Raw genomic sequence first — 24,259 nt, 5'->3', positions numbered from 1 at the left:
ACATTTCTGGTGAGTATACAGGCCATGGAAGAACTGGGACATTTCAGCTTCCAGGAATTATGCACAGATTCTTGCGACATGGAGCCGTACATCACACTTAAGCATGAGGTGATGCTGGCCGATGAATGGCATGACAATGGGCCTCAAGGTCTTGTCATGGAATCTCAGTGCATTCAAATTGCCATCAATAAAATGCAGTTGTCTTCGTTGTCCATAGCTTATGCCTGCCCATACCATAACCCCACAGCCAACATAAGGAACTCTGTTCACAACGTTGACATCAGCAAACAGCTCACCCATGACGCTGCCATCTGCTCGGTACAGTTGAAACCCGGGATTAATTTGTGAAGATCATACTACACCAGCGTGCCAGTGGCCATCGAAGGTGAGCATTTGCCAACTGAAGTCGGTTACGACACCAAACTGCAGTCAGGTCAAGACCCTGGTGAGGACGACGAGCAAGCAGATTAGCTTCCCTGAGGCACTTTGACAGTTTGTGCAGAAATTCTTTGGTTGTGCAAACTTAGTTTCATCAGCTTTCCGGGTGTCTTGTCTCAGATGATCCCTCAGATGAAGAATATGGATGTAGAGGTCCTGGGCTGGTGCAGTTACACGTGGTCTGCGGTTGTGAGGCCGGTTGGACTGTTGGAGCTTTTGCCAAATTCTCGAAAACAACATTGGAGCCAGCTTATGGTAGAGAAATTAACATAACATTTTCTGGCAACAGATCTGGTGGACATCCCTGCAGTCAGCATGCCAAACGCATGCTCCCTCAGAACTTAAAACATCTGTGGCATGGTGCTGTGTGACAAAACTGCACATTTTAGAGTAGCCTTTTATTGTCCCCAGCACAATGATCATGCTGTTTAATCAGCTTCTTGCTTGTCAGGTGGATGAATTAACTTGGCAAATGAGAAATGGTCACTAACAGGGATGTAAACTAATTTGTGCACAAAATGTACAAAAAAATAAGCTTTTTGTCTATGGAAAATTTCTGAGATCTTTTATTTCAGCCCATGAAACATGGGATCAACAGTTTACATGTTGAGCTTATATTTTTGTTCAGTGTATTTTACTGAACCATTTACTTTGTTAGTATTCTTATATTTTATTGTTTCTTTTCGTTGTTGCATTGTCGAGAAGGAACCTGCAAGTAAGCATTTTGTTGGACGTGTATAGCATGTGTCCCGTACATATGACTAATTCAATTTGAAACTAGGTGTACACTTTTAACATACTTGCTATATCTTTGGTTGATCACAGACATAGCTTCTCATTAATGTCTCTGTCAAAATGAGAAAGGCATAAAAATCCCTATTACCTGTCCTGTGATTTTTCCCAGCAGGTTTTGACCCAGGAGGGCAGCAAGATGGGCTTCTCCATGCTGGCGGCCACCAGGTACTTCTTGCTGCCCACCTCCCCAGCAACCAGGTGAGTGACAGACACGTTAAGGTCCCGATAGACCCGCCCTCCCATCAGCTGTACCAGATCCATCACGTCAGACTGGAGGTACAGAGACAGACACACAGTCACTAACAGGCCTGCTACATTGGATGCATAACATTTTCTGGGCGTGAGATGCTCCCATTCATTTCAATATAACCTGGTTCTAAGCAGCACAGCCCCGCAAGAGGCTCGCACTGCTCAGGGTAAAATTACGCTTTGTTTCTATTTTCACCCCCCCCTTCTCCCCAATTTAGGGGTATCCAATTGGTAGTTACAGTCTTGTCTCATCGCTGCAACTCCCGTACGGACTCGGGAGAGGTGAAGTTCGAGAGCCGTGCGTCCTCCGAAACACAACCCAACCAAGCCGCACTGTTTCTTGACACAATGCCCACTTAACCCAGAACCCAGCCGCACCAATGTGTCGGAGGAAACACCGTACACCTGCCGACCGTGTCAGCGTATACTGTGCCCGGCCAAACCCTCCCCTAACCCGGACGATGCTGGGCCAATTGTGCGCCGCCCCATGGGTCTCCCAGTAGCGGCTGTCTGCGACAGAGCCTGGACTCGAACCCAGTATTTCTAGTGGCACAGCTAGCACTGCAATGCAGTACCTTGCGCCACTCGGGAGGCGGTTCTATTTTCAAGAGCTCCCCTGTAAGGATGTTTATGTGGATGTATTACATAATTGGCATGAAAAACACTTGCCATCAATGTTGACGAGTCAAGCAGAGTAGAGGGGAAAGCAATGGATTACCCTAGCCTCCTTGTCCAGACTGGTGCAGGAGATGGTGACATCAGCCATGGCCATGTTGTAGACAGGCTGCTCTGCTTTGGGAACGCAGCGCTGCTGCTGCAGGCAGAAGAGCACCACTAGTGGACTCACCACTCGACAGCCCAGCTTTCACAGAGACAAAGGGAGGGAAACAAAGTTTTACACTACTGACAATTTTTCAGTAGACTTCATTGCTGAATGCTGACAGTGTTCTTAACATGTTGTGACTTGTGAGGATAAGTAGGTAGAAGCCAGGTTTGGGAATGTGTGCGTCTTGAGACAGACCTTTGTGCAGTGGTGGAAGGCTGGAGTGGAAAAGGTACTGAAGACAAATAGAGACTTGTCATTACGGTCCATCTGTAATGCAGTCTCCTCATCAATGTTCTTCAAGTAATTCTCTGACTGGAGCGCCATTATGGCCTGTTTCAGAAGGAATAGAAAGATGAGTCATTTCAATAACATAAACCAAAAGCATTACTAATTTTAATATCAAATGTTAGTGGTTAGTCATGGACACTACAGTAGCGGCACTGGTATCGTAATCAAAGTTGTACTCACCTCATAGGCCTTGACAGCAAGTTCTGTCTTTCGTCCATTGCCTTCTACAAACTTCACAACGAAGCCATCTCTATCTCCTTTCGACATGGTCAACCTACCATGTGACAGAAGTGCATTAATTCGTAAAATGGAATTAGGAAGTCATATGGCTAACACCGGCTCTTTAATTCTTGACATACGTTAGCTAGTTACAGAGAACATAGCTAGCTAGTTGCTAGATGACATTATTAACCAGCTAACGTTAGCTTATTTTACTGCCAGTATCAGTAATGACTATAGCGTCATCTACATATTTAACGTTAGCTAGCTAACATTAGCTGACAAATCAATATTGCAAGGCAGTCACTTTCTGTTCTGGTCGGGAATGTGCGGAGTGTGTATCCTAAACGTCTGGGACATGGGATGAGTTCAGGACCCGGTTTAAAAAGGCATATACCTTCAAGTTTAACGTTAGAACCATAGCTAGGATCCTATGGTTCTAACAATGAACTTATGCCTTAAGATGCTTTTGGGAAACCGGGTCCTGGTTCACCAATGTTCTTACCTTATTGGTCCGCCAATATAATATTTTTCCTTTCGGAAATAACTTGGTTTGTTAAATTATCTAGAACTAGCAAGCAACATTAACAGGTTTTAAAGTCGAGCTCGCAAGGGGCCAAAATCACTGGTGCACGAGCCCCAAATGAAGACTGGATGCCTGCTCGAATTGGAACGTCATTCACAAAGCTTGAAGACCATCAAAATAAGATGTTTAAATCTGAACAAACAATCGTTATCGTCAATTGTATCGATCACTTGTGTACAACAAATAAAAAGAAAACAAATAGTTCAAACATATTGGAGGCGTTGCTATTCGCGCGCAGAAGTCGTAATCAGAAGCAGACGGAAGTGAGGTTGTAGGTTCTCCTAAGAAAATAAAGTTTACTTGAACGTGCGCCCTCTGCTGGCAGGCATATAAATAAACTCTAATTCAACCCGATTTCCACTTACCCTTGCCTGCTGTGTAACTCATTCAGCATGCCACCAATTGCACACCATTAAGATTACATTTTTAAAAATATGGTCAAATCTGAAGCCCAGTCTACTTAAAATATCAGAAATAGTAACAAGTATGGGCTGTAAATTGTGAATAGATGTGTATTGTTTGTATGTGTACTGCAGCTCAAGATTCTGTACCTTTATGGCACAAGAGTATGCTTGTTCTGTCAATGTATGTAGTGTTGCTATGCCCCACTTTGGCATAAAGTTGAAAATTTCTCTTATCTGACTGTACTTTATATAGTCATTCATTCTTCTTAGTAGTACTGACAATAGAAACACACATTATGAAGAAAACAAGTGTGGATTCCCTTTTTATTTCCTAAAATTGTATTTACAAGTGCGACTGATTCTTTTAAAATGTACATTCAATATAGAAAGTTTGTCATATTACATTGAACATTTCACAATTGCACTAGTCTTTCACATATATTTATAATCAGAGTCAGCATCATTCCTCATGTCTCAGCAGAAGCTCATTTGAATTGGTAAAGACCGTTATTTACCTATAAATATTAGAGTGCTTTTTGCATTCTGGGGAAGGAAAATAACAAAAAATATTTTGTTGGTGGTGGCAGAAAGGTCAAACTTCAAAGAGAGTGAGCAGAGCAAAGTATGGAGCAGGATCATCATGATTGGGGTAATACAGAAAGGAGACAATGAACGCACATGTGACCACTTCAAAAAGGGGTAGACAGGGCAAGACTAGACGTCAGCATCTGTCTCAAAGTCCCCGGCGCTGTTCCCTTTAGAGGAGGGAGGGGAGGGGAGGGGAGGGGGGTCCAGAGCAATAATACACCACAGTTCTTTGAGTTCCTCCTTACAACATTTTTCAACCTTTTCCATACGACACTAAAACATATTATAAAATTAGGAAAGGTTTGACTGGTCCTGTAAACAGGTGATCGGAGGAGATTAAGTTCATCTTTTTCCAGTGATCACATGTTCAGGCCGGATACACATAATGTACCCTCCTTCAGGACTCGTGGCTGTGATCTGTGAGGGTATGTGCTGCCAGGCAGAGCAGTGAGACCGGGCATGATGGAGAGAGGAAGGAGAAGAAAATGGAGGGAGGTAGGTCCAAATTTTCTTCTGTTCGTCTTTCCCCCCACACAAAACAATTAAGATTAAAAAATATATTCATACAAAAGTAAACTATTTGTCTCATTGGAAAAAACTAAGCGGAAAAACAGAAGAAAAAAAAAGGTCGACTCGATGACAAGTGTTATCATTTGCTTTAAAACAATCAAACAAAGGTTTACAACGAGTGCTGTTTGGAGGCGGGGAAGGAGAGCGACATTTTAAGGGTTTGAGGGCAGACATTTTGGAGACAGTCAATGATAGTCTGTGATGGCCCCCTCTCCTTCCTCCCTCTAGAGCCCTGAGCAGTCTCTCTGAGCTGCAGCCTGTGAGCCACAGGGTAGTCTGGATGCCTGAGCACTTCTCTCTCTCCGTCTGTCAGTCAAATCAGCCTGAGTCTCCAATGTCATTGTCCACAGGGGGCGGAACGCTGGGCAGCACTGTGGAGCCGGTTCCTGCTGTAAGGTAGCCTGCTACACCTGGACCTGCAGGAACCACAGAGAGAGAGAGAGAGCGAGGATGAGATAAGAGTGAGACATACTTAGGGTGGCAAAATTCCGGTAACTTTCCAAAAATTCTTAGTTGTTTCAGAAATTCAGGTTGGACGTCTTCTAGAATCAGGAGGGAATAAACAGGAAATCTGGAATCCTAAAAGGATTTTTTTGAACCCGAGAATTTTTGGAAAGTTGCCAGAATTTTTACAACGCAAGACATACTAAAGGCCACTGCGAATGTTCAAACTGGGTGACTGAGGAGGCATGATGTGGTGGAAGTCACTATCTGATGCAAGTGCTACATCGTGTGATTATGATACAGGGTTGGTTGTATGGGGAGGTGGTGCTAGAGATGGCATGGAGGTATACGAGTTTATGAACTATTGCTACTGAGAGCGTCAGCGAGCATATTGCCACTTTACTTTGTTAGGGACACTGTTGGCTTATCAAGGGCAGGGCTGGCCCATTACTGGTTCAGAGGATTCACCCATTGATTTGTGCTACAGGGACTTCATCCATACAGTGTTTCTCCAATCCATGTCTGGAGATGGAGATGAGTGGAAATTGAAAAACTGAAAAGTGGCACAAGATGGAGGGTGACGGGGCCTCCCGAGTGGCGCAGTGGTCTAATGCACTGCAGTGTTAGCTGTGCCACTAGAGATTCTGGGTTTGAGTCCTGGCTTTGTCGCAGCCGGCCGTGACCGGGAGACCCATGGGCCCACAATTGGCCCAGCATCGTCCGGGTTAGGGGAGGGTTTGGCCGGCAGGGATGTCTTTGTCCCATCACGCACTAGCGACTCCTGTGGCGGGCCGGGCGCAGTGCACGCCGACATGGTCACCAGGTGTACAGTGTTTCCTCCGACACATTCCTCCGGCTTGGCTGGGTTGTGTTTTGGAGGACGCACGGCTCTCGACCTTCGCCTCTCCCGAGTCCGTACGGGAGTTGCAGCGATGAGACTAACTACCAATTGGATACCACGAAATTGGAGAGAAAAAGGGGGTAAAAAAATAGAAATAATAAAAAAGATGGAGGGTGCCATGTCAAAGAGTGGAGGTGGAGGGTGGCATGGGAGCAAGGATAAAGTCTACCTGCGTCAGAGCAAAGAGAGAGGAGGCGCGCTTGGGAGGGCCCTGCACAGGAAACTACAGCCCACTCCGCAGGGGGCTGCTGGCCGCCATGAGAGAGGGAGTGGAAACACCTGAAGGAAATGTGGAGGAAGAGGAGAAAGGGAAGGAAAGGAGGAAGAGAGGAAAAGGAGGGAAGGTACTAAGCACAAAGTGAAGAGGCAGCGGCCACAAAATGCCCCAAGGGAAGCATAGAAGAACGAAGGATTCAGATTGAGCCCGTAGAATGCCCCCTCTAAACTTACCATCTTTGTAGCGCATAACATAACGTGTGTGCAGATTCCATTCCTACCTGTGAGGTACCCAGCGGTCTGGGACTCGGAGATGAATAGGTCATGTTTCTGGTCTTTGAAGGCACTCCACACAGTGGACCGAGCCAAGATTTCATTCACCTGCAACACAGGACCACTCAGACTGATACGTGTACAGCACTACAGCGGATAGGATAAGATCAACTTGAATGTCCTACGGAGAAAAGTCTCTTTGACACAGTACTGATTAGAGGTCGACCGATTAATCGGAATGTCCGATTAATCAGGGCAGATTTCAAGTTTTCATAACAATCGGAAATCTGGATTTTTTTTTTTACACCTTTATTTAACTAGGCAAGTCAGTTAAGAACACATTCTTATTTTCAATGACGGCCTAGGAACGGTGGGTCTACTGCCTTGTTCAGGGGCAGAACGACAGATTTTTTAACTTGTCAGCTCGGGGATTCAATCTTGCAACCTTACGGTTAACTAGTCCAACGCTCTAACCACCTGCTTTACATTGCACTCCACGAGAAGCCTGCCTGTTACGCGAATGCAGTAAGAAGCCAAGGAAAGTTGCTAGCTAGCATTAACCTTATCTTATAAAAAACAATCAATCACTAGTTAACTACACATGGTTGATGATATTACTAGTTTATCTAGCGTGTCCTGTGTTGCATATAATCGATGCGCATTCGCGAAAAAGGACCGTCGTTGCGCCAACGTGTACCTAACCATAAACATCAATGTCTTTCTTAAAATCAATACACAAGTATATATTTTTAAACCTGCATATTTAGTTAATATTGCCTGCTAACATGAAGTTCTTTTAACTAGGGAAAATGTGTCACTTCTCTTGCAACAGAGTCAGGGTATATGCAGCAGTTTGGGCCGCAATCGTTGCACGACTATACCAAACCATAAACATCATTGCCTTTCTTAAAATCAATACACCGAAGTATATATTTTTAAACCTGCATATTTAGCTAAAAGAAATCCAGGTTAGCAGGCAATATTAACCAGGTGAAATTGTGTCACTTCTCTTGCGTTCATTGCACGCAGAGTCAGGGTATATGCAACAGTTTGGGCCGCCTGGCTCGTTGCGAACTAATTTTCCAGAATTTTACTTAATTATGACATAACATTGAAGGTTTTGCAATGTAACAGGAATATTTAGACTTATGGATGCCACCCGTTAGATAAAATACGGAACGGTTCCGTATTTCACTGAAAGAATAAACGTTTTGTTTTCGAGATGATAGTTTCCGGATTCGACCATATTAATGACATAAGGCTCGTATTTCTGTGTGTTATTATGTTAGAATTAAGTCTATGATTTGATAGAGCAGTCTGACTGAGCAATGGTAGGCACCAGCAGGCTCGTAAGCATTCATTCAAACAACACTTTCATGCGTTTTGCCAGCAGCTCTTGCTTCAAGCATTGCGCTGTTTATGACTTCAAGCCTATCAACTCCCGCGATTAGGCTGGTGTAACCGAAGTGAAATGGCTAGCTAATTAGCGGGGTGCGCGCTAATAGCGTTTCAAACGTCACTCGCTCTAAGACTTGGAGTAGTTGTTCCCCGCGGCTTTTGTGGAGCGATGGGTAACGCTGCTTCGAGGGTGGCTGTTGTCGATGTGTTCCTGATTAAAGCCCAGGTAGGAGCGAGGAGAGAGACGGAAGCTATACTGTTACACTGGCAATACTAAAGTGCCTATAAGAACATCCAATAGTCAAAGGTATATGAAATACAAATCGTATAGAGAGAAATAGTCCAATTATTCCTATAATAACTACAACCTAAAACTTCTTACCTGGGAATATTGAAGACTCATGTTAAAAGGAACCACCAGCTTTCATATGTTCTCATGTTCTGAGCAAGGAACTTAAACATTAGCTTTCTTACATGGCACATATTGCACTTTTACTTTCTTCTCCAACACTTAGTTTTTGCATTATTTAAACCAAATTGAACATGTTTCATTATTTATTTGAGGCTAAATTGATTTTATTTATGTATTATATTAAGTTAAAATAAGTGTTCATTCAATATTGTTGTAATTGTCATTATTACAAATAGAATCTGCATCGGATTTTTTTGGTCCTCCAATAATCGGTATCGGCGTTGAAAAATCATAATCGGTCGACCTCTAGTATTGATGTATACAAAATGAACACTGTACACAATACATACATCACACACACAACATATATCTTTCAACTACAAGCTCAAATACATCAAACAGCTGTGCTCTGTCTCAGTAGACTACAGGTTGTTAATACAGGGCTCCAGATTGCGACAATTTAGTCGCATTTTGCAACCCTTTGAGTTGGCTGTGTGAGTGACATTTTTTATTTATTTATTTATTTTATTAAATTGGTCGCATCGATGCAAGCTGCACATTCTACATGCTCCCCTCACTCCAAAACGTCCTCTTTTTTTCACGCTACTAAAACCGTGACTTGTTTAAAAACAGGGATGTGCATTACCCTCAAGATTCCTGTGATAAAAGTATCTGCCCTGTCTCTGTTTCGCTGGGGCCTGCCGCTGTGATGAACGAGCAATTGCGAGTGTAAGCCTCATTGGGTAGTAACCTAGGCTACAACTGCACCGTTTTTTCCCAGGACACTGTATTTACTGTTAGATTAATACATGGCTACCAGCAGCGGGTATTATGTTTCCAGTTAGCGACCTAGCTAACGTGTTTTGAGTTTCCACTTGCTCAGGTGGTGAATTAGCGCCAAATAAATTTGCCTGTGATATTTAGTGCACATAAAGATGTAGTGAAATTCATCTCTATTGAACAAAATATAATTCTGAAAATTCTGGAGCCCTATTTTAACAATTAAATACAATAGCCTAATTGCCAACCCAAAATTCATGACAATCCCTGGATTGTGTTGCACAACAAAATATATTTAAATCATGCATTCCCAGCATGAACATTCTAAAGATGAATACCATCTCAGTAATCTATTACACCTCTTAGTATAGCATGGTGAATGACTTGATAAAATGGTTAGATATTTTTTTATTGCGTGATGCTGCAAAATAAATAGGTGCGACCAAATCATGGGCTGGTACCACCAACTGTAAAAGTTAGTGGCACCATTGTCAACAGGGGAAAATGTTAGTCTGGAGTCCTGTTGATATGTTGGATGATATATTGATTTGACATATAGCCAGTGTTGCCTTACCTGTTCGCCATACTGCAGACTGCGTGTCATGGACTTGAGAGCCTTGACAATCTGAGCCTTGGTGGCCGAGGGGTTGTCTAAGGTCTCCAGCCCGATCCCTTCCAGTAGCCGCAGAAGGTACGGCACCAAATCCACTCGTAGGGCCTGTGTGTGCACGTACAAACACATGAAAACACTAAAATAACATGGAATAACAACACGTATGAAAAGGACAGAACACCATGTCTTTTGCTAAAGGAATTAACAGTAAGAAATGGTGTGAGAAAATGGAACTTTATATCAGAGCGATGGGAAGCATCCCAAAAGGCTCTATTCCCTATAATGCACTACTATGGGCCCTGGTGAAAAGTAGTGCACTAAACAGGGAATAGGGTGCCATTTGATATGTAGCCATAATAGAGACGAGGTACCTGAGCCACCAGGTCAGTCTGCTCTCTCTGGAACATGCGGTTGAGTGCCTCGCAGGCCAGTCCTGCCATGTCTGCCCTCATCTTCATCCCGCTCATCAGAGGACCGATGGTCTCCAGAGAGGCCATGGAGCGCACACATTGCTGCACACACACACCACACATACAGAAACATGGCATTAGACTTAAATATATTTCTACGTGTGACAGAAATAAATATAACACAGATTTACTGTCCATGGGAAGATCGTTGACCTCCTTACATTCAAACAGTACTATTGTAGACTCTGTATGTAGTTTAAGTTGGCTTGGTTGTAGTTATACCACTACATTAGTACATTCGTCAATTATAGCTTGCTAAACTACCTTATGGTAGTCAGTTTATCTTGCCCATTAAATATCATGAATTTATGTTTGTTGTAGCCCTAGACTGTGACCGCACTTCGTTGTCCGACAGCACGTGGATGAGGCGGATGGAGCTCTTGGGCACGGCGTTGTTCTTGTGGGTCAGCGCAGCCAGGATGCGAGGCAGGTGGCCCAGGGGAGGGACCTGATCACACAGCTGGGTCTGTGTGCTGAACAAACACACCGCCGCCGTGGTAACCGTCTCCAGGGCCTCACCCTGTTGGAAACGAGCAGCGAAAGGTTTATCAAACCAAAATGGAAATACAAGTTATTCTATGAGATGACAAGAGATATTTTTTCTGCTCAGTTACAGGAAGTGTGTGTGTATGAAATGTGCTTTAATTCACTCAGTGAGAAACTCATGGTCGCAAGGAGATGAACCCGTGAGTGTACTCACATTGGGGTTGTTTTTCTCGTACAGCTCAGTAAGGGTCTCCAGGAGGGACACTAGGAACTCCCTGGGTTTGCGCAGCACCCAGCCTGGCTGAGCGATGAAGATACGCAGGAAGACTCCGCCCACCGCCAGCTCACCCTGCCCCGCCCCATACGCCACCGTGAACTCCTCTGGAAGCTGTGCATACAGTCAACAGCATACCATTAACACGCCGCATATCATAAACAGTACAATGGGTATCACATGTGATTCTTTTGTTGCTTCAGCATTTATCCCCATTCACTGTAGGCCTACAATGAAATTCACAACATATAGAACAGCATTAGATTGAATGTGGATACACTTACTCTCCAGTTAACATCAGGATTATCCTTTTGCTGTTTGAAGTGCCTGCAGAGGATAAGGGAGGAATATATCGTACACAAAAGACACAAATCAAATATACAGCATAAACGATGTATTTCATCATTTCACAGCTAAATGTTGTGCCGTCATTATGTCAACACTTTACAGGGCCACGAAAAATTTGGGGCCTAACGACCACAAAGCCACAGTGTGTGTGTGTGTGTGTGTGTGAGAGAGAGAGAGAGAGAAAAAAGCGGTTGCGTACTCGAGCATCATCTCACGGACGGTGGTGGAGACAGTCTCCCGGGAGCCGTCGTTCCAGATGAGCTCAGGGTTCTCGTGCGTCCCCTCGAAGATGTGCACTGCCGCCTCCGCGTTGTCCCGCATGGCGTCCATGAACACGCCCGGCAGGAAACGCATCAGAGTCAGCCGCACCTGAGAGGGAGGGATGAGGGAGAGAGAGAGAGAGAAGGACAGAAGAGGTGGGACAGAATGAGTGAGGGGGGAAAAAATTACTTCCAAATGGCACCCTATTTAGTGCACTACTTTTCCCTATTCACTAAATTGGGAATAGGGTGCCATTTGGGGCACAGTACTAAAGTAGTCTCTACAGAGGGAGAAGGTCTCTCCCTATGATCCTCCACACAGGGATACTGCCTCACCTTGGGCCCCACCAGCTTGTCAGAGGTCATTTTGGAGAAGAGCTCGGCCGTCTGGGAGCGCACCTGGGGGTGGGTGGAGTTACAGAAGAGGTCGAGCAGGTAGATCAACGCACCTGGAGGAGAGAGGGAGGGAGGGAAAGCGGGAAGGTTACCCATGGCAACAGACAATGATATAAGCCCATATACACAACAGAATATAATACTGTATATTCAAGAACTAACAACAAAATCGGTATAATACCAACCCTTAGTCATAGCTTCTTTGACTATCTTGGTGTTGGAGGTCAAGGCGTATAAAGTTTCCAGTACAAGCTGCCGGCCTGAAAGTGATACAGAAAATCAGACAGGGTTTTTTTGAATGAAGTGTATATAGCTAGTAGAACGGACTAGTAGACGCAGTAGGTGTTCTATGGTCTTACTGGAGGGCAGAGAGTGCAGTAGCACCAGTAAGTTGGACAGCACCAGGGACTCAGCGATGTTGGCCACACAGTCCTGGTTGGAGGTGACCGTGTTCACAACCTTACGGAGGACACAAAAACAGGTCTCAGGTCGCAGATTTAAATATACAGTGCATGCATGTGGGCTGATTGATTGGTTGATTTCGAAAAAAAGATACGGCCCACAGGATATCACACGAAAGTGTTCTACAACAAATTCCGTCGATAATAAAATAAAATGAATATTCTAGTTGTGTTTTACCTCCAGAGCGAGCTGCTGTACCTTCCCAGCCCCGTGAACCCGTAACAAGGAGAACAGCAGCTTGAAATGGCCGATGCACTCCGTCTCCGAACCTGGGGGTCACAAAGAGCCAAGTCAGCAAACCGCAAAGACCAACGAGCTCTTTCAGTTTGTTCAGCTGAGGAGAAAAGGCAACGGAGACGGTACAACTAGGAGGGGCATTTCTTAACTCTCCTAAAGCAAAATGTGTGTGCTTGCTTCAGCAATCTTAAAAAGTCAATTTCACGGTAGTGGAAGAAATGGTAGTAGCAGTTTTGACTGCAGTAGTAGTAAGAGTGACGGTAGATATCACAGAAGTAGGTTGCTGTGTACCTGGGTTGTTCTTGATGACGTTGCGGAGGGCCTCCAGGGCCATCTCGGCCCAGCGGAGCCTCTCGGCATGCTGCTGGGACTCCACCTTGTTGCTCTGGGACATGGCCAGCAGGGTGGTGAGGTACTGGGCCTGGGAGCCCACGTAGTCCAGCAGGCTGGCTGCAAACGCCTTGGGGTACTGGACCATGGAGACATGGTATAATGTTATAATAAAGCTTATAACACCTTTTATCTGGCGTTACGAACTAAATCTATGGATGGATATAGCTTAGAAATACATCAAATTACTAGCGTTCTATTTAATGATATTATTGTAGCTAAATACCTAGGTATTACCACATAATTACCTGCAGGTTTTCAGATATTACTGTGAGCTGCGTGAAGCAAATGGATTTACCGTGACTCAGTGCTACTTAATGACAGGACTATGACATGACAATGACGCCGAGCGTCGGGGCTCACCTCCAGAGGATAGGCAGGCTGCTCGTTGTAGACCCTGACAAAGATCTCGCCCACGATCAGCTCTTTACCGTGGTCGCTGAACACAAACTCTGAGCCAAAGCTCTTATCGTTCTCCCCCTAGGACAGAGAGAGAGAGAGAGAGAGAGAGAGACACATGACTATACTAACACAGGATGCCCAATAATACACAGTCCATTTTGTTTTGTACGGCGCCTAATGAACACGAGCCAATCCTACAGCGATAACAGACATCCATGCTGAAACATATGATAGAGCCAGTCCATGTGCTCTCCTCTGCTCACCCTCCTGATGTTGGCCTCCTGCTGGGCCTCCAGGAACTCCAGCAGCTCGGCCCGGGTCCCGTTGTTCCAGATAAGGTAGGGATTCTCAGAGTTACTGTTCAGCAGCTTCAACACCTGGTCGACATGGAAACAGAACCATGAGTGAATGTGGGTGAAGTGTGGCATAGCATCGTCAAGAGTGTTTTAAACTAGTTGGTCTATGAGTGTGTGTGTGTTATTGTGTCTAATCTGCATATCTCCCTTTTACACTTTCCCATAATCACTAACCTCAGCCGGTACCGCCGACCCTAACCTCCTCGAAATATAGGGTGTGAGCATGGCTGCCAGGCTCTTACGAATCGTCGGGTTCTCCGGGGGTTGCCCCTCCACTCCGTTAGTCTCCACTACACCTCCCTCTCCGGTGGGTGGGGCGTAGCCCCCCAGACGGCTAAGGGCCACTAGGCTGAGCTTGGCCAGGCTGTTGGCCACCTCCTGCTGGTTGGTATCCTGGCTGGTGGCCACGCCGCTCTCCTCCAGCGTGTAGTCGTAGTTGAACAGGTGCACCAGGAGGTGCCAGAGCACGCCGGCGTGGTACAGGTGCGTCTGCAGGAAGTAATCCACGGCGAAGGAGCTGACGCACTGCACGGCCAGCGCCGCCGTCCGCGGGAGACCCTGAGAGTGTACAAGAGAAGATTGCTTTCAATTGAAGGTATACGCTCAATTTTAAAATGCTTTAAAAAATATTTGTTAAGTATAAATGTGTGTCCCTTCTGCATTGGATGATACAGTGGTACCACGGTGTATACAAAGCCAGAGATACAAGGCTGTTGTTATAGGATTAAGTGGAGATCTCACCTTCCCATAGTAGAGCACGTGACAGAGGTCCCTGATGATGTTGGGGAGCTCGATGATCTTTTCCCGGCACTCCTCAAACTGAGCCGCTACACTGTAGCACTTACACACCTGGCCGCACACCTAGGCACAGGCAACACAACCCCTTTCAACACTGAACTGTACCACTCATTTCCAGCCAGACACGTACGGGTCAGAATACAGTGCTAATAATGTGACATAGATGTTTGTGGATGTGCTGTATTCTTAAATTATATAAGATATATATTAGAATACACCACATCCACAATCATTAAGGCGATTTGACACTATTCAGACAGGGTAGACACTAGGATTGAACCCCGGTCTCTGGTGGGGGAATCGTAAGTGACCACGGCTCTGCACTGTGGATCTGGTGATCTTACTTGAACAGCCATGTCATCAGACTTGCTGGAAGCGGTTAAAACAGCAACACACCGGGATAGCGCGTCCAACAGAATCTGGCGGAAAAGGGGGGGAATACTTTTTTTTAGATCATGTTATAAACATTGAAAGTATGAATGTAGGAATGTCGGTCGGAAAAGGTGAATATTGTTGTAACAATAGTATCTGAGCCGTATTCATTAGCTCCAAAACGAAGCAAAACATTTTTCAATTAAAAAACAAAAATAACCATTTCTTATTAGACAACTCCAAGTAGATCCCTCCCGGTTTCAGTCCGTTTGGTGCCTAATTAATATGATCCTGATATCTGAATAGCCAGTAGGGTTGTTAGTTCTACCTCGATGCCACTTTCTCTGCGTAGTTCCTCAGCGTTTAGGGCGGAGCAGTTGACCGTGTGGAAGGCCAGCTCGATTGCAGCCGGGAGCAGGGGGGAAGTCTTGGAGAACAGCTGCTCATCACCCGTCTCCATGGTGATGGTCTTGATGAGCATGGGGTAGCCGGCATACTTGTAGGGTTCCAGTTCTGTTGACAAGAGGACAACAGTTTACATTAATATTACTCTTGGAAAGTAGCAAAAGTGTCATATTCATATTCATACACACACACACACATATACAGTGGGGAGAACAAGTATTTGATACACTGCCGATTTTGCAGGTTTTCCTACTTACAAAGCATGTAGAGGTCTGTAATTTTTATCATAGGTACACTTCAACTATGAGAGACGGAATCTAAAACAAAAATCCAGAAAATCACATTGTATGATTTTTAAGTAATTAATTTGCATTTTATTGCATGACATAAGTATTTGATACATCAGAAAAGCAGAACTTAATATTTGGTACAGAAACCTTTGTTTGCAATTACAAAGATCATACGTTTCCTGTAGTTCTTGACTAGGTTTGCACACACTGCAGCAGGGATTTTGGCCCACTCCTCCCTACAGATCTTCTCCAGATCCTTCAGGTTTCGGGGCTGTCGCTGGGCAATACGGAGTTTCAGCTCCCTCCAAAGATTTTCTATTGGGTTCAGGTCTGGAGACTGGCTAGGCCACTCCAGGACCTTGAGATGCTTCTTACGGAGCCACTCCTTAGTTGCCATGGCTGTGTGCTTTGTGTCGTTGTCATGCTGGAAGACCCAGCCACGACCCATCTTCAATGCTCTTACTGAGGGAAGGAGGTTGTTGGCCAAGATCTCGCGATACATGGCCCCATCCATCCTCCCCTCAATACGGTGCAGTCGTCCTGTCCCCTTTGCAGAAAAGCATCCCCAAAGAATGATGTTTCCACCTCCATGCTTCACGGTTGGGATGGTGTTCTTGGGGTTGTACTCATACTTCTTCTTCCTCCAAACACGGCGAGTGGAGTTAGACCAAAAAGCTCTATTTTTGTCTCATCAGACCACATGACCTTCTCCCATTCCTCCTCTGGATCATCCAGATGGTCATTGGCAAACTTCAGACAGGCCTGGACATGCACTGGCTTAAGCAGGGGGACCTTGCGTGCGCTGCAGGATTTTAATCCATGACGGCGTAGTGTGTTACTAATGGTTTTCTTTGAGACTGTGGTCCCAGCTCTCTTCAGGTCATTGACCAGGTCCTGCCGTGTAGTTCTGGGCTGATCCCTCACCTTCCTCATGATCATTGATGCCCCACGAGGTGAAATCTTGCATGGAGCCCCAGACCGAGGGTGATTGACCGTCATCTTGAACTTCTTCCATTTTCTAATAATTGCGCCAACAGTTGTTTCCTTCTCACCAAGCTGCTTGCCTATTGTCCTGTAGCCCATCCCAGCCTTGTGCAGGTCTACAATTTTATCCCTGATGTCCTTACACAGCTCTCTGGTCTTGGCCATTGTGGAGAGGTTGGAATCTGTTTGATTGAGTGTGTGGACAGGTGTCTTTTATACAGGTAACGAGTTCAAACAGGTGCAGTTAATACAGGTAATGAGTGGAGAACAGGAGGGCTTCTTTTTTTTTTTCTTTTCTTTTTTTAAAATTTTATCCCCTTTTCTCCCCAATTTTTGTGGTATCCAATCGCTAGTAATTACTATCTTGTCTCATCGCTACAACTCCCGTACGGGCTCGGGAGAGACGAAGGTCGAAAGTCATGCGTCCTCCGAAGCACAACCCAACCTAGCCGCACTGCTTCTTAACACAGCGCGCCTCCAACCCGGAAGCCAGCCGCACCAATGTGTCGGAGGAAACACCGTGCACCCGCCCCCTCGGTTAGCGCGCACTGCGCCCGGCCCGCCACAGGAGTCGCTGGAGCGCGATGAGACAAGGATATCCCTACCGGCCAAACCCTCCCTAACCCGGACGACGCTAAGCCAATTGTGCGTCGCCCCACGGACCTCCCGGTCGCGGCCGGCTGCGACAGAGCCTGGGCGCGAACCCAGACTCTGGTGGCGCAGCATAGCACTGCGATGCAGTGCTCTAGACCACTGCGCCACCCGGGAGGCCCTCAGGAGGGCTTCTTAAAGAAAAACTAACAGGTCTGTGAGAGCCGGAATTCTTACTGGTTGGTAGGTGATCAAATACTTATGTCATGCAATAAAATGCAAATTAATTATTTAAAAATCATACAATGTGATTTTCTGGATTTTTGTTTTAGATTCCGTCTCTCACAGTTGAAGTGTACCTATGATAAAAATTACAGACCTCTACATGCTTTGTAAGTAGGAAAACCTGCAAAATCGGCAGTGTATCAAATACTTGTTCTCCCCACTGTATATATAGCTCCTACACTCTTTTGCTGGCTACAGCAACGTTACCTTGTCTATCACGTCTCCAAAAATGGTGTCTCTAGTTATGTTAACATTTAGCGATTGTGACGCACATTCCATGCGTATTCACTTTAGATGCGTATAACATGGAATACTACAGACAGTGGAGAGAGTATTAGAATGTCAGACCTTGTTTGTGTCTGTTGAAGAGGATGCTCTGGGCTTTGAGGATGAGGATAATGTTCTCGGGGTCGGGGCCGTCGATGATGCGCGACGACTTGGTGCACAGGAATTCATAGGCCTTGTTGACCTTCTCAAACATATCCTGAACACACAGAGACAGCTATTACCACCTCCCCCCTCTGAACAATGACGGTAATGCTCCAAGACAGGAGTGGAAAACTCCTCAAACTCGGATGATGTCTGTGTCCCAAATGGCACCCGATTCCTTATATAGTGCAGCAATGGTTGGGTAACATACCCTGCCCTCTGGGTTCTTGTCCGGGTGGTACTTCTGGGCCAGTCTGAAGTAGGCCTTCCTGATCTTACTCTCCTCATGTCTGTGGAGAAACCAAAATCAAACATACTCCACAGAGAGTACCGATAGACATCTTGGAGGGAGAAGCTTCTTCTTTATGTATGCAAGGCCACTTACTGTCCCTGTCCCTTGGGCAGGTTGAGGACTTCGTAGGCGTCGTCCACAGACATGGAGGGAGGCTTCTTCTCCACCTCCCTCTTCCAGGTTTCCAGGGTGTCCTTCAGCAGCTTCACCTGCAGCGGGCAGACGACGACACAGAGCACTATTAACAGTCTCCATCTCGCTCATATACTGACACCTTCTCGCAAGTCTCACACAGTCAATAACCACACACACACACAGAACATACAGGCTCTCGGATGGGCCAGTTGGGGAAGCGGTTGGCGTCACACAGGTGGCGGAGGTAGTAGATGTTACAGAAGAGCTCGTTCTCCAGCTGGGGGAAGCTGACTACAGGGATGGGGCAGTACTGGTAGAGGGCACGTGTGTTGCTGTACAGCCGTGGGCTGAAGTCAGCCAGGTGGGTCGCGATTTTCTCAATCATCATCCGCCTGGAGGGGGGCAAGGGGGATGAGACATCAGACACAAACCAACACACAAGAGGTGGATGTAGACAAACGGATAGAAAAACCTTCAAAACTATTTGTTAGACCTCTCCCCAGACAGACAGCAAGCTTGTGTCTACCTCATCTCGCTGCTCCAGATGGCCTCTGGCGTGTCAAACTCTCCCAGGAAGATCTCGGAGAAGCGTTCTGCCTCGTAGTTCTCCAGGTAACACACCATGGCCTCAGGCATCACCGGCCCCAGCACACTGCGCTGGACGATGTCTGTACCTTTGGCCTCCTCTGACTTGAAGGCCTGCTTCAGGTGACAGTACTTCAGGAACCTACAGGAAAACACAAGACGTGACAGAGTCCAAAACGCACAACATAAAAGACCTATCTGCAGAGCACAATGTGTTTGTGTATGTGTGTGTTTGACATGCGTGTGTCCGTGTGCATCTCTCCAGCAGTCAGACCTGGCCACAGGCAGCACGTTGGAGCCGGTGTACATCATAATGAAGAAGAAGATGCCGGTGAGGTAGAGGCGCTGCAGGTTGGGGTTGTCCTGCATCACCAGGTACAGCACGTTGGCCACCTTCTCCACCAGGATGGGGTCAAAGGTCAGCAGCAGCTGATTGGAGAAGGGAACAGAACATGAGACATTTGCGCAAGCATTTTATTTAATAAAAACCTCCATCTCACTTTTAATGTTGAGTCCAAGAATAGAACGGATCTTATTTGACCAACGTTTTAGTCTCAAGCAACCTTCAGATGATTATATATATAGGAAGGTGAAAAGAAGAGGAAATAGTACACATTTGAGAAAAAAATTTTATTTAACCAGGAAGTCCCACTGAGGTAAGACGGATATACCTAATAATAGGCTGGTTCTGCTCACCTGGACAATGTGAGGGAGGCAGGTGTTATCGCTGACCATTCTCTTGATCTTGGGTAAGGGACGAATAATGGCATTGTCCTGGTCCCTGGAGAAAGACACAGAGTCACATTTTAAAACTGTGTGACAGCGAAAGAGAGAAATGGGGAGAGAGAGGGCCGAGCAAGAGAGGAGACAGTAAGAAAAAAATAAAACTAATATATAAATAAAAAATGTTTTAAAGAGTCAGAACTGAAGATCTTCTCCCTACCTGCTGGGGTAGTAGGAGCACATGGTGATGAGCATGTTGAGGATGAGCGTGGCCAGGTCCGTCTCGTTCATCACCGCCTGCCCGCTGGCCAGCAGGCACCACTTGAGTTGCGGGATGGCCTGCAGGGGGCGCCAGCCGTCCATGCCCTGGGCCCAGCACCTCGTCTTGGCCGTCAGCACTCCATTGCTCCAGAACTCCTGCATCTGATGTGGGAAACGTGGACGTGTTCAGTCATCAAAATATCATGCTTAGGGATAGTTCACCGACGTTACAAAATGTACATCGACTTGGATACCCAAAAATATCTAAGCAATGGCACTGGACCCAGAGAAACTCTACCTATGGGGGTAGAGTTTAGCATCCGTGTTGGTTATATATTCAGTAGAAACGTACCTCTTCAAAACTGAAGGGGCCCCTCCTCTCTTTGTCTGCGTTCCCAAAGTACCACTCCTTCTCGCTCTCCCTCTTCATGTCTGCCCCGGCCTCGATCACGTTGCTCTGACAGACAGACACAAAGACGCACGTTATTAACATGAAACCAGACAGACTGGCCTGTAATGGAAGGATATAGAAATTCTATTTGACTTCCGACAGCTACACGCTTCCATGGTCTGCAACTGTATCAAAACATACGTTAGATACGTGATGAGAAGCATATGCTACAATTTGGGTGGTTCGGACAGGGCAGTTGTGAAGACCTACCTGTAGTGGGACGGTGGCTCGGCTGGTGTGTAGGTGGGCCAGGGTGAGCAGGTCTACTAGGATGCGGACTCCATTGGAGTCCATCAACTCCTTCACATTTTTCTTGTTGAGGATGAGTTTGTTAAGGAATAGGATCAGTCTGTCTCTTTCCAGTTTGTCTGTAGACTGTAAATACAGAGGAAGAGAGAGACTTACCATTACAAAACTGTCCCAACGGATCTCTGACTAGTTTGTGGTGTGTGTGTGTGTGGACTGCACTGACCCGGTCCAGCATGCCAACGATGTACTTGGTGTCGGTAAAGGGGCCAATCTCCTCGCAGCACTTCCCATAGACGACGGTGAGAGCCTGCAAGCACAGGCACTTCATGGAGACTTTGGGGGTGAGCAGGAAACGGTGGTAGAGCTCATTGAAGAACTCGTACCTGAGCGGGAGAAAGAGGGAGACAGAAAGACAGAGATATTGCTAAAGAAACTTTGGGGAAATTTAACAATTTGAACATTTGACTTTATTCCTTTCGTTTGGATTTAAGAGCAATATTGTCATTAGATGGGTTAAACATGGCCGATTGTGTTGTAGGTAGCTGATGTCTTACGATCTCTTGATGGCCCCCGACTCGTCCGTCTCATCCTCTTCCAGCAGCAGACGCAGGTAATAATCACCAATCTTAATCTCATCCGAAAGACACTCGTACCTGACCTGCAACACACGCAAACAAACCCCCCCCCGTCAGCTACCAATCCACATGATCAAAATATAAATATGTCCATATTTTGGTTTGACCCCTGACCTCAAACTCCTGGTGGTTCCAGGAGATGACGCTAGCGTTGCCCAGCTCGCGGTCCACGCCAAAGGCCCTCATCTCTCCCTCCAGAGCGTCCCGCAGCTCCTCCCGCGTCTTCAGGTTCCAGATGAGGTTGGACCGCGCGTGGTCCAACTGGAACCTAGGACACAGGAGAACCAAAGATTGAGATGGGGCAACTTATCCAAAATCAAAATATTCACTTTTAATGCATTAATTTATTTGATCATTTAAAGTAGGAGGCTGCTCCAGCCGGATAACCATTACAAACATAAAAAAGAAAGGATTAAACACAAAGTCTATAATAGTAAGAGAGAGTTAAGGCAGCCATTTTGTGAGCAAGTGACCAATGTACCTACCTGTAGTAGAAGAGCTCCCAGTTGGCTTCGATCTTGATCCTCTGTCTCCTCTTCCTCAGAATGACAGGTTTTTGGTTGGGGTTCTGTAGTAGAGCCAAGAACAACGTCAGTCAACACTACACCTCTCCAAAGGTCAACTCGCGTTGCTGGACAACTGGTCTACATGAGTGGACGACTGCAGTAAGATGATTTATGACCCCCCCACTAATATGCTATCAGGCCAATTCCCTGTCAATCACGGTCATTGCCGAATTGTCATCTTTGGCTTGATAATGACAGTAATGGAGATGGCAAGGGCACACACATATTGATCTTGACAACGTTCAAAGTACAACACAGTCACAACACAGGTGATTGATGAAGACAAATACGAGGAAAGGTATGGCATGTATTGAATGGCATGTATTTTATCTATCGCCTTTGTAAACCCACAATGTTACAAAATGCTTTTTTCACAGTATTAATGAATTCAAAACGTTTAACGTCACTGACCACCAGGTGAAAAATACTGTCATGATGACAAACACCAACAAAAAACACACAACCTTTGACATAAACAGTGACAACTACAGAGATGGGATCCCACAACATAACGTGCTACATGAGCTCCAAATCTGACAGGTAAGTGTGGGAGGGGTCAAAAAGGAGGAAGAGGGGTTCCCATTGGTCAGTTCTACTTACCAGGTTATTTCTGTCCTGCTGCATTTGATTGACAGCAGAGAACCCCAACAGACAAGCGGGACAGGGTGGGGCAAGAAACAACACAGAGATTATTGGTCCTCAGTCGGATCAAACAGAGATACTTCTCATTGAAGTTAGGTCAAAGGCAATCTGCGCCATACGATCAAAATCTTTATCGACAAAAACAGTACGACAGCCTCCAGTCCAGATTCACCCACCGTATGCGATGACAGTGGATCTATTTAAACACGTTTTTACTGTATCAAATTAACATTAACTGAAAGGAAAATCACAACCGATGTGGTAGCAATTTTAGAATGTGTGAGGTGATTGGTTGGCAGATAAAAGAAAGAAAGTTCAATTAAATGATTGATTTGAGCTGGACTCACCTACACCCATTCAGCCCTCTAACAATAGTCTCATTCAGAATCCGCACTAACAAGTTTATGTTTATCTTGGTACTTAGACAAACCTAGCGTGGTGAGACAAACCCAGTGATGGTCATATAAAGTATAGGTGAACTTCGGTTTGTGGCAGCGTTGTGGCCCAGTTGATTTAAAAGGAGATTTGATTAAAGATTTGTGCCAAAGCAGAGAGGCAGCTGTCGGCTCGTAGAAGAGAGGAGAAGAGGGCAGAGAGAGAGTGTTCCCTGTTAATAAACAGACCCGGTCAGATGGTCGGTTTAAAGGACACACATTAGTCCTTTAAACAAGACATCTCCCATTCACCGTCTTTGCGACACTGTTACTGTAAATGCTTGCGTTTCATTCCGTCACCATAATGCACAGAACTCTACTCAGTGGCATCATTCATACACTCTCTAAGTAGAAGTCATAACAGCACCAAGAGTTTTAACATCAATCCCAGCAATACTACACTTCACCAAGATCTCTCTGACGCATACAAATGAGGGCAGACGCACACACAAAGCAAGCAGCGCATATCTGTTCAGCAGGGTCCAAAACAGCAAAGCAGATGATTTGTTAGAATGTGGTTCAGAACCCACTGGTTCCCAGAGTGTCTCCCCCATGGCAAAGTTGCTGGGTGATAGCAATGCTAGCCATGCTAACTGGTACTAAAGTAACTGGACCAGTCCAGCAGACGGCTATGGAAGCAGTAGAGCCTGCAATACCGCTCAGCGCCAGCAGGAGGAGCAAGAGCCAGAGGAGTCTGAATGAGGGCATCGCCATTAGTGCTACTGGCACAGAATGAAGCCCCTGAATGGGGGGAGAAAAGCGAGCAGTGAGTCGCTCCTCACCTCCTTCTGGGCGATACCCATTTTGTCCCTCCAGTGCATTAGCACGATGTCAGCCTTCTCCTTGGCAAACTTCTCCACCTCTTTGGCTGCCTTGCCCGCCACCCGCTGCCAGTCGGGCACCTTTTGCTGACCAAATTGGTCCTGTAAGGATCAGACACAAAAAGGCCGGTGAGTAAAAGTTTTTTTTTAAATATCCAAGCATACATTCATGTCTAAAGGTACCACAACAGTGTACGGAGCTGGTAAAGGGGAATGTCACTATTGTCTCC

General features: G+C 45.9%; 2 protein-coding genes across 8 annotated transcripts in view; both read right to left on the bottom strand.

Moving 5' to 3' along the window:
* The window catches only part of LOC139531906 (DNA topoisomerase 2-binding protein 1-A-like), a 44,133-nt gene extending 40,483 nt beyond the window's left edge, over nucleotides 1–3,650 (bottom strand). The window contains exons 1-5 of the mRNA XM_071328852.1: nucleotides 3,321–3,650; nucleotides 2,777–2,870; nucleotides 2,504–2,638; nucleotides 2,201–2,344; nucleotides 1,322–1,503 (exon numbers count right to left, since the gene is read on the bottom strand). Of these exons, the coding sequence (XP_071184953.1) occupies nucleotides 1,322–1,503; nucleotides 2,201–2,344; nucleotides 2,504–2,638; nucleotides 2,777–2,863 (548 nt within the window). The 5' untranslated portion in view covers nucleotides 2,864–2,870; nucleotides 3,321–3,650. The remainder of the gene's footprint in view (nucleotides 1–1,321; nucleotides 1,504–2,200; nucleotides 2,345–2,503; nucleotides 2,639–2,776; nucleotides 2,871–3,320) is intronic.
* Nucleotides 3,651–4,112: 462 nt separating this feature from the next.
* The window catches only part of LOC139531918 (dnaJ homolog subfamily C member 13-like), a 52,170-nt gene continuing 32,023 nt past the window's right edge, over nucleotides 4,113–24,259 (bottom strand). For 4 of the 7 annotated variants that reach the window (XM_071328893.1, XM_071328895.1, XM_071328889.1 and 1 more), the window contains 35 exons: nucleotides 23,991–24,131; nucleotides 22,733–22,750; nucleotides 22,052–22,134; nucleotides 21,681–21,834; nucleotides 21,486–21,589; nucleotides 21,155–21,314; nucleotides 20,893–21,057; nucleotides 20,584–20,688; nucleotides 20,191–20,393; nucleotides 19,944–20,028; nucleotides 19,522–19,676; nucleotides 19,189–19,389; nucleotides 18,853–19,054; nucleotides 18,621–18,736; nucleotides 18,447–18,525; nucleotides 18,155–18,290; nucleotides 15,580–15,764; nucleotides 15,224–15,298; nucleotides 14,823–14,942; nucleotides 14,256–14,639; nucleotides 13,989–14,102; nucleotides 13,687–13,803; nucleotides 13,225–13,402; nucleotides 12,874–12,965; nucleotides 12,594–12,693; nucleotides 12,420–12,494; nucleotides 12,175–12,287; nucleotides 11,778–11,947; nucleotides 11,515–11,557; nucleotides 11,171–11,344; nucleotides 10,811–10,990; nucleotides 10,372–10,512; nucleotides 9,962–10,105; nucleotides 6,806–6,905; nucleotides 4,113–5,379 (listed from right to left, as the gene is read on the bottom strand). In XM_071328893.1, coding sequence (XP_071184994.1) covers nucleotides 5,282–5,379; nucleotides 6,806–6,905; nucleotides 9,962–10,105; nucleotides 10,372–10,512; nucleotides 10,811–10,990; nucleotides 11,171–11,344; nucleotides 11,515–11,557; nucleotides 11,778–11,947; nucleotides 12,175–12,287; nucleotides 12,420–12,494; nucleotides 12,594–12,693; nucleotides 12,874–12,965; nucleotides 13,225–13,402; nucleotides 13,687–13,803; nucleotides 13,989–14,102; nucleotides 14,256–14,639; nucleotides 14,823–14,942; nucleotides 15,224–15,298; nucleotides 15,580–15,764; nucleotides 18,155–18,290; nucleotides 18,447–18,525; nucleotides 18,621–18,736; nucleotides 18,853–19,054; nucleotides 19,189–19,389; nucleotides 19,522–19,676; nucleotides 19,944–20,028; nucleotides 20,191–20,393; nucleotides 20,584–20,688; nucleotides 20,893–21,057; nucleotides 21,155–21,314; nucleotides 21,486–21,589; nucleotides 21,681–21,834; nucleotides 22,052–22,134; nucleotides 22,733–22,750; nucleotides 23,991–24,131 — 4,710 coding nt within the window. In that variant the 3' untranslated portion in view covers nucleotides 4,113–5,281. Of the gene's footprint in view, nucleotides 5,380–6,477; nucleotides 6,588–6,805; nucleotides 6,906–9,961; nucleotides 10,106–10,371; nucleotides 10,513–10,810; nucleotides 10,991–11,170; nucleotides 11,345–11,514; nucleotides 11,558–11,777; nucleotides 11,948–12,174; nucleotides 12,288–12,419; nucleotides 12,495–12,593; nucleotides 12,694–12,873; nucleotides 12,966–13,224; nucleotides 13,403–13,686; nucleotides 13,804–13,988; nucleotides 14,103–14,255; nucleotides 14,640–14,822; nucleotides 14,943–15,223; nucleotides 15,299–15,579; nucleotides 15,765–18,154; nucleotides 18,291–18,446; nucleotides 18,526–18,620; nucleotides 18,737–18,852; nucleotides 19,055–19,188; nucleotides 19,390–19,521; nucleotides 19,677–19,943; nucleotides 20,029–20,190; nucleotides 20,394–20,583; nucleotides 20,689–20,892; nucleotides 21,058–21,154; nucleotides 21,315–21,485; nucleotides 21,590–21,680; nucleotides 21,835–22,051; nucleotides 22,135–22,732; nucleotides 22,751–23,990; nucleotides 24,132–24,259 lie in introns of all 7 variants that reach the window. The other 3 variants (XM_071328890.1, XM_071328892.1, XR_011666455.1) reach the window with 2 other exon arrangements.

The sequence above is a fragment of the Salvelinus alpinus genome, chromosome 10 (assembly GCF_045679555.1).
Source record: "Salvelinus alpinus chromosome 10, SLU_Salpinus.1, whole genome shotgun sequence".
NCBI lineage: Eukaryota > Metazoa > Chordata > Actinopteri > Salmoniformes > Salmonidae > Salvelinus > Salvelinus alpinus.
This window is presented reverse-complemented; position numbering and strand designations above follow the sequence as displayed.